A 12,500-nucleotide genomic window follows, 5' to 3' on the forward strand; every position below is an offset into this window, starting at 1 on the left:
TAGCCATTGCTTTCCCGGTTTCTGGCCGATAGCATAGTGATGATGATAATATCGTCGTTATCGATGTACACATTAATACTATGGTAGGGAAACACTTCTGGTACGTAGACTTTGAGCTTCGTTCGTGGCTTAGTCATCCTAACGGTGAAACAGTTCCGATATTGTTGTAGATCTTCTTTCTGTCATAATGAGAAACATCTACAATATAAGCACTTGTTTCTGTTTTTTGTTGTTGTTTGTTTGCTGTGTTGTTTCAACTGTCGTTGTTGCTGTGTTCATCACGAGACACAGAAACAATGTCCTCACTGTTGCTGTATCCATCATTATCACGCTGGGAAAGCGTTGCCACACAATATCTTCGTTGCTGCTCTCTTCGTCATTACGGGGGGGGGGGAGGGGGGGGGGAGTTATGATGTCTGGTTATTATTGTGCTGTATTTGCCATAATCAGAAACAGAAGTTTGGCTGACTGTTGCAGTGAGCGAGAATGAAGTGTGTCGCTTTCTTCTTCCTCGTTCGTGGGCTGCAACTCCCACGTTCACTCGCATATTTCACGAGTGGGATTTTACGTGTATGACCGTTTTTACCCCGCCATGTAGGCAACCGTACTCCGTTTTCGGGGGTGTGCATGCTGGGTATGTTCTTGTTTCCATAACCCACCGAACGTTGACATGGATTACAGGTTCTTTAACGTGCATATTTGATCTTCTGCTTGCGTGTACACACGAAGGGGGTTCAGGCACTAGCAGGTCTGCACATATGTTGACCTGGGAGATCGGAAAAATCTCCACCCTTTACCCACCAGGCGCCGTTACCGAGATTCGAACCCGAGACCCTCAGATTGAAAATCCAACGCTTTAGTTTAACCACTCGGCTATTGCGCCTGTCGTGTCGCTTTCATTTGCTTTAAAAAAAAAGAAAAGAAAAAAAGAAGGATGATGCATGTGTTACAAGCAACGGATTCGTTCCCTGTAGCAACTCCACTTACAGAAGGTCTGATGTGGAATGTCGTGGGTTTGCCAAAACAGCAACAGCAACAACAACAACAATAACAACAAAAGTGTACGTTAAGAAAAAAAAGATTAGAAATAAAACACACGGTAAAAGCCACGTTTGAAACAACTCCAAAGAATAGACGCACGGCAGCGGTAGATTGTGGTATTACCCTGATTCCTTCTTCTTGTTCCCCTCGCTTTTTTCCTGTCTTTGTTTCAATAGATAAGTAAATAAAACCCGAAGAGACGTTTTGTTTGTGTGGGTTTTTTTGTTGGTTTTTCTGATAGAAGAAATGAATGAATGTATGACAAAATCGATAAATTAAGAATGAAACAAACACAATTTTAAGAGACACCATTCTTTATATATCAATAATTTTTTTTCTTCTAATTGTTGTTTCAGATGCGTTCCTAGCGTCAGTGGCGGCCTCCCAGTCCCTGTACGGCATCCTGCCTGGCGGCCACCCCTTTCTGGAGCAGACGGCGTCCCCCCTGCAGCAGCAGCAGCAGCAGCATCAGCAGCCCCCCCAGGTTCCTCCCCTGCCCCTCAGCGTGGTCAAACAGGAACCTCGGGACAACGCCAGCAGCAGCAGCAGCTCCTGTGCCGCCGAGAGGCCCCCTGGATCCTCCAAGGGCTCGGAACGACGCCACCACCATCATCATCAACAACACCACAGCCCTGCTGCCGCCTCCACCCCGCGGACTCACTCCGCGGACCCCGGCCCTGCTGCTGGGCGGAGAGACTGCTCCACCACCAAGGACTCCGCGTCTTCCTCCAGCGGCGTCATCAGCAACAGCAGTAGTAGCAGCAGTAACAGTAAAAACACTGTGAGTGGTGGGAGGACCCAGGGCGTGCACAGGACTCCGGTGTTAAAGGGACAGGGCAGGGGGGACCGGAGGGAAGCGGTGAAGGGTGCAGCGCCCCACGAGCACATCTCTCCCTCCAAGGACAGCAGACGTAGCGCCGGGTCTTGTGCGGCGGGGGGCAAAGCAGCGGCGGATAAGCCTTCTGCCGCCGACCCTGCAGCCCTCCTGTACAACAACAACAAACCCAGTGTTTCCAAAGCAGCAGGAACTGCCGGCACTCTCGCTGCTGCTACTGCTACCAACAAGAACGATTCCAGCAGCAGCAGCAGCAGTAGCAGTAGCAGAAAGCGGTCGGACGCTGCTGCCTCGGCAGTCTCTCTCAAAAGCACCCTAAAAGGTCAAGCAACGAAATCCGCCCACAGCGGTGCGCAGCTGAAAGTGTCGTCGTGCAACGCAGGACAAGAACCCCCTCATCAAAAGAGTGGTGTTGGTGTGAGTGGTGATGGTGGTGGTGTTGGGTCGAGTAGTAAACCCGTCGCTCTAAAGCCGCCCAAAACCCAAGACGCTGGCAGGGCCAGTGGAAGTGGGGGCAGGACTAGCAGTAGCGGTACTAGCAGTAAACTGTCGACGTCATCGGCACGGGTGAGTAGTGGTAGCAGTAGCAGTAGTAGTGTGAAGGGCCGCGATCATTCCACCACCACGACGTCCTCCACCGTTCCAGTGGACGCCCCCGGCAGGAAGGCAGCTCACGACAAGGGCGGGGGCGGGGGGTCCGGGGGGGAGCGCCTCCACAAGGATGGCCGGGGCGGAGGAAGCGGCGGCAGCGGTGCCTCCTCCTCCTCTTCGCTGCTGCCAGAAGAGCGGCCTCCTCCACCTCCTCCTCCCCCTCAACACCCCCACCCTAACAAGGCCTCCCCGGGAAGCAGCAGCGACGTTCGTTCCACCAGAGTCCCCGTGTCATCCACCGCTTCCGTCGCCGTCTCGTCGGGTTCCGTCGCCAGTTCCAGTTCCGGGGCTACTCTGACCCCCGGTGTGCTGAGCGCCTCCGACCCCGCCTCCTCCGCCCCCACCACTATCCCCGGTAGCGGTGCCGCCGCCAAGAGTTGCGCCCCCTCGCCCCAAGTGGTGCCCACCCTGGTCACCGTCACCTCCACTTCCTGTGACGCCAGCGCCGTGACCTCACTTCCGGTGACCAGCTGCGGGACGCAAAGTGTGTTCGCCCGCTCCCAACCTGTGTCTTCATCCTCCGTCACAGGTGAGGGAGGGGGGTCGGCGGTTGGGGTGGGTGGGGGTGGGGATTGGGGTTGAGGAGGAGGAAAAGGGAGGGCGAGACGAGAGGGAAGGGGTGGGGATTGGGTGGGAGGGGGGTACGTTCTGACAATACTGACCTAAAGATAGTGTATTATTGAAAGGCTAAACGATACCTACCTGTGTAAGTCGAAGTTTGAAGTTCTCACCTTTTGAAGGGCGCGGGCAAAGAAGGAATTACAGTCTGAGATCGTGATGAGCGAGCTACATACAACTGGTTGGGATGAGTGTTTTGGTCCAGGCTTTTGTGATCCACGGAGTTTGTGGAGCTCTTCTGTTGATTAACTCACTCTTCTTCAAAACACACAGCACTCGCGGTGCCTTTAACCCTTTCACTGCCAAGCTCGCATTTATGCAGCAGCTAGGTAGAGGACCCATGTCACTGAAGGGTGACCAGATCATGGGTCTATTACCCATGAACCTAGTGCTCTTTATGTACGGTGGTAGTACAGCCGTATTTTCTACACACCACACCCAGCTATTAGTAGACTCCATAAATTATTTTCTGTGTTTGTAGCACAAGGGGATTTTTCATTCTAAACTGACTGGCGGTGAAAGGGTTAAACAGATCTGTATGTTGCTCAGCGTCAATATTTATTTCGTTCTCAAACGGCTTCAGGGGATATTTATCATTAAGTTTATAGAGGAAAAAAAGCCTATTTGTTTAATGATTTATTTGTTTTCGTTCCATTTTGCTCCTGATACGAAGGATATAAATTCTTTCTGTCTGTGTCTGAATATACTTGCAAACTTTCTGATTATTGAAACAGCGAAAAGGGAAGAACAAACGGCAGCTGGTTGTAATGGCCTCAGCTGTGAGAGAGATGTACAAAAACAATAGATCGAATCGATCTGTTGATTTTTTTTTTTTGACACGAGGAAATAATTCTCCTGCCCAATGTTTCACATCGTGAAACAGTAGCTTTCAGTGTATATTTATTTCATTTGTTATTTGTTTGTGTGGCGAAAGCTGTTTGTTGATGGGCACACAGAGAGGAAGGGAGAGACAGAGACAGTGACAGAAAAACAAAAAAACGACCAATTTGTTTTTTCGTTAGTCACCCCCCCCCCCCCCACACACACACACAGAGGGAGAGAGAGAGAGAGACAAGAGACAGAGAGTTTAGTTAGTCAGAGGCTTCTTTGCCAGCTGAGCGTGTTCATTTCGGCAAAAGCCATATTTGTAAACCCGCCTCTAAGGCAAACTGTGTCTTTCCAGAAATACAATGGACACAAGACTACTTTTATTATCTCTTGAAGAGAAATTGTTGAGATGTCACAGTTGTTCGTCTCAAACACTACCACACAAGGTTTAGTTGGTTTGGCTTAGCCTAGCTGCAGCGCATCAGAAATGATGATTACGATGAGCAGTGTACTGGATTGAGGAAAAAGATTTCTTCCATTGTTAAAACGTTTTTTGTTTTTTTTTCTTTATTCCCCGTGAGAATTTATGGGTAGTTTCCTTCATTAGTTCTTGATTTCCTCGTCTTTCCTTTCCATAGGCCGGTGTAGGCAGTGCTCAGTGTGTGGCTTGTATTAGAGGCGGAGGCGTGCGTCTGTACTTTTTGTGTTGGTTCGTCTGTATATTTTGTGTTTTGTTTTCTGTATTTTCTGTGTTGGTCTGTCTGCATTTTTTTTGTGTTATTGCGTTTTTTTTTTGTATGTGAGTGCGTCTATTTATTTATGTTAGTGCGTCTGTATTTTTTGTGTTGGTGCGTCTGTACCTTTTCTGTTGGTGCGTCTATATAGTGGAGAGATGGCCTAGAGGTAACGCGTCTGCTAAGGAAGCGAGAGAATCTGAGCGCGCTGGTTCGAATCACAGCTCAGCCGCTGATATTTTCTCCCCCTCCACTAGACCTTGAGTGGTGGTCTGGACGCTAGTCATTCGAATGAGACGATAAACCGAGGTCCCGTGTGCAGCATGCACTTAGCGCACGTAAAAAAAACCCATGACAACAAAAGAGTTGTTCCTGGCAAAATTCTGTAGAAAAATCCACTTCGATATGAAAAACAAACTGGGTGGCGCTATAGTGTAGCGACGCGCTCTCCCTGGGGAGAGCAGTCCGAATTTCACACAGAGAAATTTGTTGTGATAAAAAGAAATACAAATACAAATACAAATATTTTTTTGTGTTGGAGCGTCATTTTATGTGTTGGAGCGTCTGTATTTTATGTGTTGGTGCGTCTGCATTTTATGTGTTGGTGCGTCTTTATTTTATGTGTTGGAGCGTCTGTATTATTTATGTTGGAGTGTCTGTATTTTATGTGTTGCTGAGTCTGTATTTTATGTGTTGGAGTGTCTGCGTTTTATGTGTTGGTGCGTCTGTATTTTTGTGTTGGTGCGACTGTATTTTTGTGTTGGTTTGTCTGCATTTTATGTGTTGGAGCGTCTGTATTTTATGTGTTGGTGCGTCTGCATTTTATGTGTTGGAGTGTCTGCATTTTATGTGTTGGTGCGTCTGCATTTTATGTGTTGGTGCGTCTGCATTTTATGTGTTGGTTTGTCTGCATTTTATGTGTTGGAGCGTCTGTATTTTATGTGTTGGAGCGTCTGTATTTTATGTATTTTTGTGTTGGTGCGTCTGTATTTTATGTGTTGGAGCGTCTGTATTTTATGTGTTGGAGCGTCTGTATTATTTGTGTTAGAGCGCCTGTATTTTTTGTGTTGGTGCGTCTGTACTTTATGTGTTGGAGCGTTGGTGCGTCTGTATTTTATGTGTTTTAGGCGTCTGTATTTTATGTGTTAGAGCGTCTGTATTATTTGTGTTGGAGCGTCTGTATTTTATGTGTTGGAGCGTCTGTGGTATTTGTGTTGGAGCGCCTGTATTATTTGTGTTAAGCGTCTGTATTTTTTTAGTTTGTGTGTCTGTATTTTATGTCTTGGAGCGTCTGTATTTTATGTTCTGGAGCGTTGGTGCGTCTGTATTTTATGTGTTGGTGCGTCTGTATTTTATGTGTTGGAGTGTTGGTGCGTCTGTATTTTATGTTCTGGAGCGTTGGTGCGTCTGTATTTTATGTGTTGGTGCGTCTGTATTTTATGTGTTGGAGCGTCTGTATTTTATGTGTTGGTGCGTCTGCATTTTATGTCTGCGTTTTATGTGTTGGTGCGTCTGTATTTTATGTGTTGGAGCATCTGTATTTTATGTGTTGGTGCGTCTGTATTTTATGTGTTGGAGTGTTGGTGCGTCTGTATTTTATGTGTTGGAGCGTCTGGATTTTATGTGTTGGTGCGTCTGCATTTTATGTCTGCGTTTTATGTGTTGGTGCGTCTGTATTTTATGTGTTGGTGTGTCTGCATTTTATGTGTTGGTGCGCCTGTATTTCTGTGATGGTGTGTCTCTAATTTTTGTGTTGGTTTTCTGTATGTTGTTAGTTTGAATCATTGCCGCGACAGATGACTCGCAGTCATGATGGCACTGTCTGTAAAGTGTAATAGCTGTCGTAGGGCGGTGGAGTGAGGGAGATGTGGGTGCGGGGGTCGGGGTGCGGGGATGATGTGAGGTGAGGTAAGGTGAGATGAGGTGAGAGGGGTTAGGGTGGGTGATGGGTGGGAGTCAATAAACACGATATTAATAACAAGTCATGTGCGTTCATGTTGAAGCTTAACACTATCCGTGGTGACAGACACAGAGATAGACACACACGCACACGCGCGCACACACACACACACACACGCACACAGAGTCTTTAATGAAATTATGTACTTTTCCTCCTCACAAGAAAAGGAATATTTATTATTTTTCTTTCCATAAAAAAAAAAAAAAATCAGTCAGCTTGTTAGTGAAGTGCGTCTGAAGATGCTGAAATATCTACAAGTTTAGTCAACCCGGAGGGGGCCCAAAACAACAGCATCAGCGTCAATAACAACAGCGACAACAACAACGACGACGTCGACAGAACGCTGTCTTGAACCTTGTGCTGGCCGTACTTGTTTGGTTGTGTGTGTCTGTGTGCACTCGTTTGTCTGTGGGTGGGTACTTGAAATTGAATGCATGTGTACTTGATTAGGAGAGGGTATAATTTTGGATAACCTTTTTTTTTTTTTTTTTTTTTGTGACACGAGCTTCATATCTGGGAGGTGTGAGCATCAGTCTGCGTTGTTGTTGTTGTTGTTGTTGTTGTTGTTCTTCTTACTATTTGCAGAGTAGTATTAGTATTATGATTATCATGCTGATGATACTGATGATTATGATTATTATTGTTGTTTGTTATGATGATGTTGATGATGATGATAATAATAATATTATGATGATGATGGTGATATGATGATGATAATATTATGATGATGATGGTGATGTATTATCATTATTATTATTATTATTATTATTAGTAGTAGTAGTAGTAGTAGTAGTAGTAGTAGTAGTAGTAATGTTGTTATTGTTACTGTTCTTCTTCTTCTTGTTCTTCATCTTATTATTATTATTATTATTATTATTAGCAGAGTAGTATTAATATTATTATGATGATGATTATGATAAATATTGTTGTTTTGTTATGATGATGATGATGTTGATGATGATGATGATAATAATATTATGATGATGATGGTGATGATGATGATGACGATGATATTATTATTGTTATTATTTTTGTTATTATTATTATTATTATTATTATTATTATTATTAGTAGTAGTAGTAGTAGTAGTAGTAGTAGTAGTAATGTTGTTGTTATTATTATTATGATGATGATGATCAATATTATTATTACCATTCTTCTTCTTCTTATTATTATTATTATATCGGTCCAGTTTACTTCCACACAAGGCGAAGAAAGTGAAGACGCGTAGATCTGAGCTGAAATGATCCCTTTGCAGTCACCTGGAATATAAACAAACAGCATGATTTTATATTTTGACCCGAGTTATCATATAGTTGTGTTACGACTGGTAACTTCAAAGACGAAAAGAATTACGCTTTCATTTTGAATATTTCTATGAAATAAAAATATTTTTTGCTGTAAATACTGTACATTCTACATTGCTGAAGGTTATATTCAGTATGACTTCATGTTGTTCTGTCCAAAAACGGTATTATAAATGTACGTGGGAGGAAGATTTATTCCGGAAGTTTTGAAGTTGGAAAAGAGTTTTTGCTACATTTCTGTGTGAGTCTCTCTTTTTAAAGGGCGGATGTAGTGTGAAGAGGGGGTAACGGTGCACGCATTTTTATGTGGTTGTTGTTGACACTGTTTTTTTGGTTTAATTTTTTTTTTTTTTAGCAGAAGTCTGTTCAGTTTTACAGTGTTTACTATGTAATCACCATATCATCATCATCACAACAACAATAACAACAACAACAAATTTTGCAGATTTACGCTCCCATCACATCCCACATAGCGAGTTCCTGGCGTTGACAGTACCCCCCCCCCCTCCAAAAAAAAAAAGGAAAAAAAAAAGTTGTTCACACAAACATACATGCATCAGGTACACAGTACATGAACAAGCATGTGCACACGCAAACACACACACACACACACACACACACACACACACACACACACACACACACACACACACACACACACACACGAACAGAGAAGCTTTTTTCTTTTCTTTTTTTGAAGAAACACATTATTCAGTGCTGCAGCCTTGGGGGCTATTTGTTGGCCTTTGGGAACCATCCCAACGCGGACTGTCCTAAAACCCTCTTGGCCCAGAGAGTGGGGATATAACTTGGGCAAGACACTCTCCTCTGTAATCAAATTCTAGCCCAGATAGTCAGGACAGCAGATGCCTCCTCTGCTGTTCTGTGGTCATAGTCAGACACGACTATCATACAACATTGTTCAGTAACACGGTTAAAAACACACACACACAAAAAGATACAGTAAACGAAAGTGTTGTTCACAAACCAATGTGACTGACCCCATGTGACGGTTCTCTCTCTCTGTCTCTTGTCTTGCTGTTTCCACAACGCCAGGGGCATCACCCACCCAGCTGAAGACCAGCAGCGTGACGTCCCAGGTGGCCACCTCCGTCCTGCCGTACTACCACACCCTCTACTCCAAGTCGGAGGGCGGGGAGCAGGGCGCGGGGAGGGTGAAGAAGGTGCAGGCCACCACCACCTTCGTGCCCGAAGTGGGCACCTTCAAAGGGCCGCTCATCCGCAACATGTCCAAGGGGTGCCCCCCGGACAGCAAAGCCGTCAAGAGCGAGCAGCCCAGTAGGTCGGCCTCCACGTGTTGCCGTGAGGACAGCCAGAGCCAGAGCGCCGCCAAACAAGCCCCCGCTTCCGTGCCCTCCTCCTCGGCCGCTTCTGTTGAAGGCGTTGTTGTTGGGGATGTCCTTCTCCTGGCTCAGCGCTCTTCTGATGGGAGCCGCCTCGGGGAGGGAGGGACAGGGGACGAGGCCTCGGACCTGTCTCTGTCTGCTTCCTCCTCCTCCTCCTCCACCTCCTCTTTACTGTCCCGGCACGGCCACGAGAGCGAGGGTGCTGCTGCGTCTTTTGTCCAAGAGCGTCAGCGAGAGAGCCAGGACCGTACGGTGGAGAAGGGACTTCCGCCGCCCAAGGTGGAGGAGGAGGCGGTGGTGTGTTCATCCAGTCGTAGCTCAGTGCCTTTTCCCGGGGGAAACAAGATGTCAGTGCCGTGTGGTGACTTCACAGGGTCGGAGGACGACTCTGGTGAGGTGGCCTTGGATTACAGCATGTCCAGAAGGTCGAAGGAGTTCGCTTCGGACGTTCAACAACAACAAAAGTGCCATGAGGACCGCCAAAAGACCAAAGTGTCGGACAACAAGAGCTCCTCCTCCTCCTCGGGAGGTGGTGTCGGGTGTGCCAAAGGGGGAGAACTCAAGCACGTGTCCGGTCGCGGTGTGGTGTCCTCCTCCTCCTCCACTTCCGCGACAAGCTCCGGCGCCTGTGTTGTCACAAAGACGTGCACCCCGCTCTCGAGGAGCGGCGAGAAAAGGGACGCGGCGGGGTCATCCTCGGGCTCCTCCTCCTCGTCTTCATCATCATCATCAGTGTCCATGTTGCGGACCGCCGTGTCCGGTCCCAGCAGTTCTCAACAACAACAGGGTCCAACAACGCTTGTCCCCCTTGCCGCCCCACCACCACCACCACCACCACCACCACCTGAGTGCGACGGTGCCGCTGCTCTGAATCTCAGCCAGCCTCAGAGCAAAAAGAAAGGAGGCAAGGGGGAGGGGTGTGCCGTGCCGTCCAAGGGGAAGACGGCGGCCAGGGCTACTGCAGCAGTGAAGGGCGCGGAAGCGTCGTCACATCATCATCACGTGGCGGGGGGTTCTGGAAGCAGGGTGTCCCAGCTCCTGACTGCGGAGAAGCGCTGCGGTTCTGCCCCGCCCAGAGCCAACGTCCTCTTCTCCGGGGGCGAGAAGAGCAGCGAGGAAGAAGAGGAGAAGGTGGAGGAGGTTGATGATGATGAGGAGGAGGAGCACCACCACCGCATGGCGTCTCCCGCCGTGGATGTGGAGGATAAGGACTGTGGGGAGCACACAGGTGAGTGAGTCAGTGTGTGTGTGTGTGGGTGGGTGAGTTTGTGTGTGTGTGTGTGTGTGTGCGTGCGCGTGCGCGCACGTGCTTGTAAATAATGCAACAGACTTAGCTAAAAAGAATAGATAAATAAGTAGATGAATAAAAAGAAATAAAAAGCAAAAGAAAAAATGTAAATGAGAAATTCAACAATAGCAGCTTAGCAAACACGTTCTGCAATGGAAAATCTACAGCTACATTTACCAGTAAGGACTTGAATACAACATTTGATTCAAAGAAAATCGTTGAAAAAAAGAAAAAGATTTAGATCACTCCACAACGTCCCCCCCCCCCCCTTTTTTTTTTTTCTTATGTTTAGGTATAACTTTTCTTCTTTTTTTTTAAACTCACGCATAGCGTCATGGTGGAGTTCATGTGAACGACCAGACTGATCACAACGGCAATAACAAGGTCATGTCGAAAAGTATAACCATAGCCACGGCTGCTCAAAGATAGAAACATTGGCCGTCAGTAATTGTTTTTATTATCTATAAAAAACAACAACTAAAAACAAAAACACTCCAAAAAACAACAACAAAAAACAAAAACAAAACAAACAAACAAAACAAAACAAAAAATAAACAACAACAACCAAGGTTTCAACATTTCTACATTTGTGTGTAACGGTCAGCAGCCAACAAATTAAACCAAGCGAATAATAATTTCTTACATGCTTGAGCTCGATACATATTATAATAAATTAATATTCTGAGCTGTTAGCTTGTTGTTGTTGTTTTTTTGCGTGTGCGTATGTAATGTCATGCTTTGACACACAACCGGAACGCCAGCAGGAATCTGGTGAACAGTTCTTCTGGGCGGCACCCCAAAGACTCTTCTCGGAGTTCATGGAAAAAGAAGAAGGCGAAGAGATGTAAAACTATATATTTTCAGGTTTTTTATTTCTTTCTCATCCAACAAGGACAAAAAGAACAACAGTGTCAATATCTGTGCCCATGGATGCAAAGCCAACGCAATCACCAGTTCAACCTTTATGGAGGAGTATGTCTTCCTCTACCACGGCTTACCACCGTGATTACCATTGTGGTACAGACAGCACTAAAGCGAAGCCAAGCCATAACGCGCGCGACGCCCTCTATCGTCAAAAGCTTATTGGAAGCTTTGTTGCTGTTTTTTCCCGCCACTGCATAGCGCGGTCGACGCCATATTGAATTGCAATGGGCTGTGCTGCCTTTGCAGTTGGGTTTGTCTTCGAAAAGGCTTCTTTTTTAGATTCTTTTTCATTTTTCTTTCTTTTTATTATTATTGTTTACCTCCCTCCTCTTAGTCCACATACTTGGTGGTCCTTTTTCCTTCCCTCTCTCCTGCCCCCTTCTCAGTTATGTTAATATCCATTCAGACCGGACCACTGACGAGGGAGGTAGGGTGGTGGAAAGGGTTGAAGGAAGGTAGCTGTGGAGGAGTTTGATGGTGGTGGTTGCGGTGGTGGAAGCTTCAGTTAGGCCCTTGTCAATTATTACCTACAGTCGATTCTTTTCGTTGTTGTTCCGTAGTCGTTTTGTTTTTTTGTTTTTGTTTTGTGTGTGTGTGTGTGTGTGTGTGTGTGTGTGTGTGTGTGTATTTTGTTTGTTTTTTCAGATAGACTTCGGTGGTGGCTGTGATGATGGAAGCTTCTGATTTAGGCCCTTGTCAATTATTTTCTACTGTCGATTCTTTTCGTTGTTGTTCCGTGGGTGTTTTTTTATTTTTTAAATTTTTTTACTTTTCTCACAGAGAGAGAGAGAGAGAGAGAGAGAGAGTGTGTGTGTGTGTGTGATACTCTCTTGCCCTCCCCTCACCGCCGCTCATTTTCATCCATTGAAGTGAACATGGAACACTCGGACTATAACTACCCCCCCCCACCCCTCTCCCCCCTCCACCACCACCCAGTGCATCCTGTC

At 46.2% G+C, this 12,500-nt stretch overlaps 1 protein-coding gene across 1 annotated transcript in view; it reads left to right on the top strand.

Annotated features, from left to right (window-relative positions):
• The first annotated feature begins 2,303 nt into the window (after positions 1–2,303).
• Positions 2,304–12,500, top strand: part of LOC143286072 (uncharacterized) — a 144,119-nt gene continuing 133,922 nt past the window's right edge. Inside the window, exons 1-4 of the mRNA XM_076593681.1 lie at positions 2,304–2,314; positions 2,374–3,056; positions 9,031–9,458; positions 9,567–10,472. Of these exons, the coding sequence (XP_076449796.1) occupies positions 2,304–2,314; positions 2,374–3,056; positions 9,031–9,458; positions 9,567–10,472 (2,028 nt within the window). The remainder of the gene's footprint in view (positions 2,315–2,373; positions 3,057–9,030; positions 9,459–9,566; positions 10,473–12,500) is intronic.

Source organism: Babylonia areolata, chromosome 1 (assembly GCF_041734735.1).
Source record: "Babylonia areolata isolate BAREFJ2019XMU chromosome 1, ASM4173473v1, whole genome shotgun sequence".
NCBI lineage: Eukaryota > Metazoa > Mollusca > Gastropoda > Neogastropoda > Buccinidae > Babylonia > Babylonia areolata.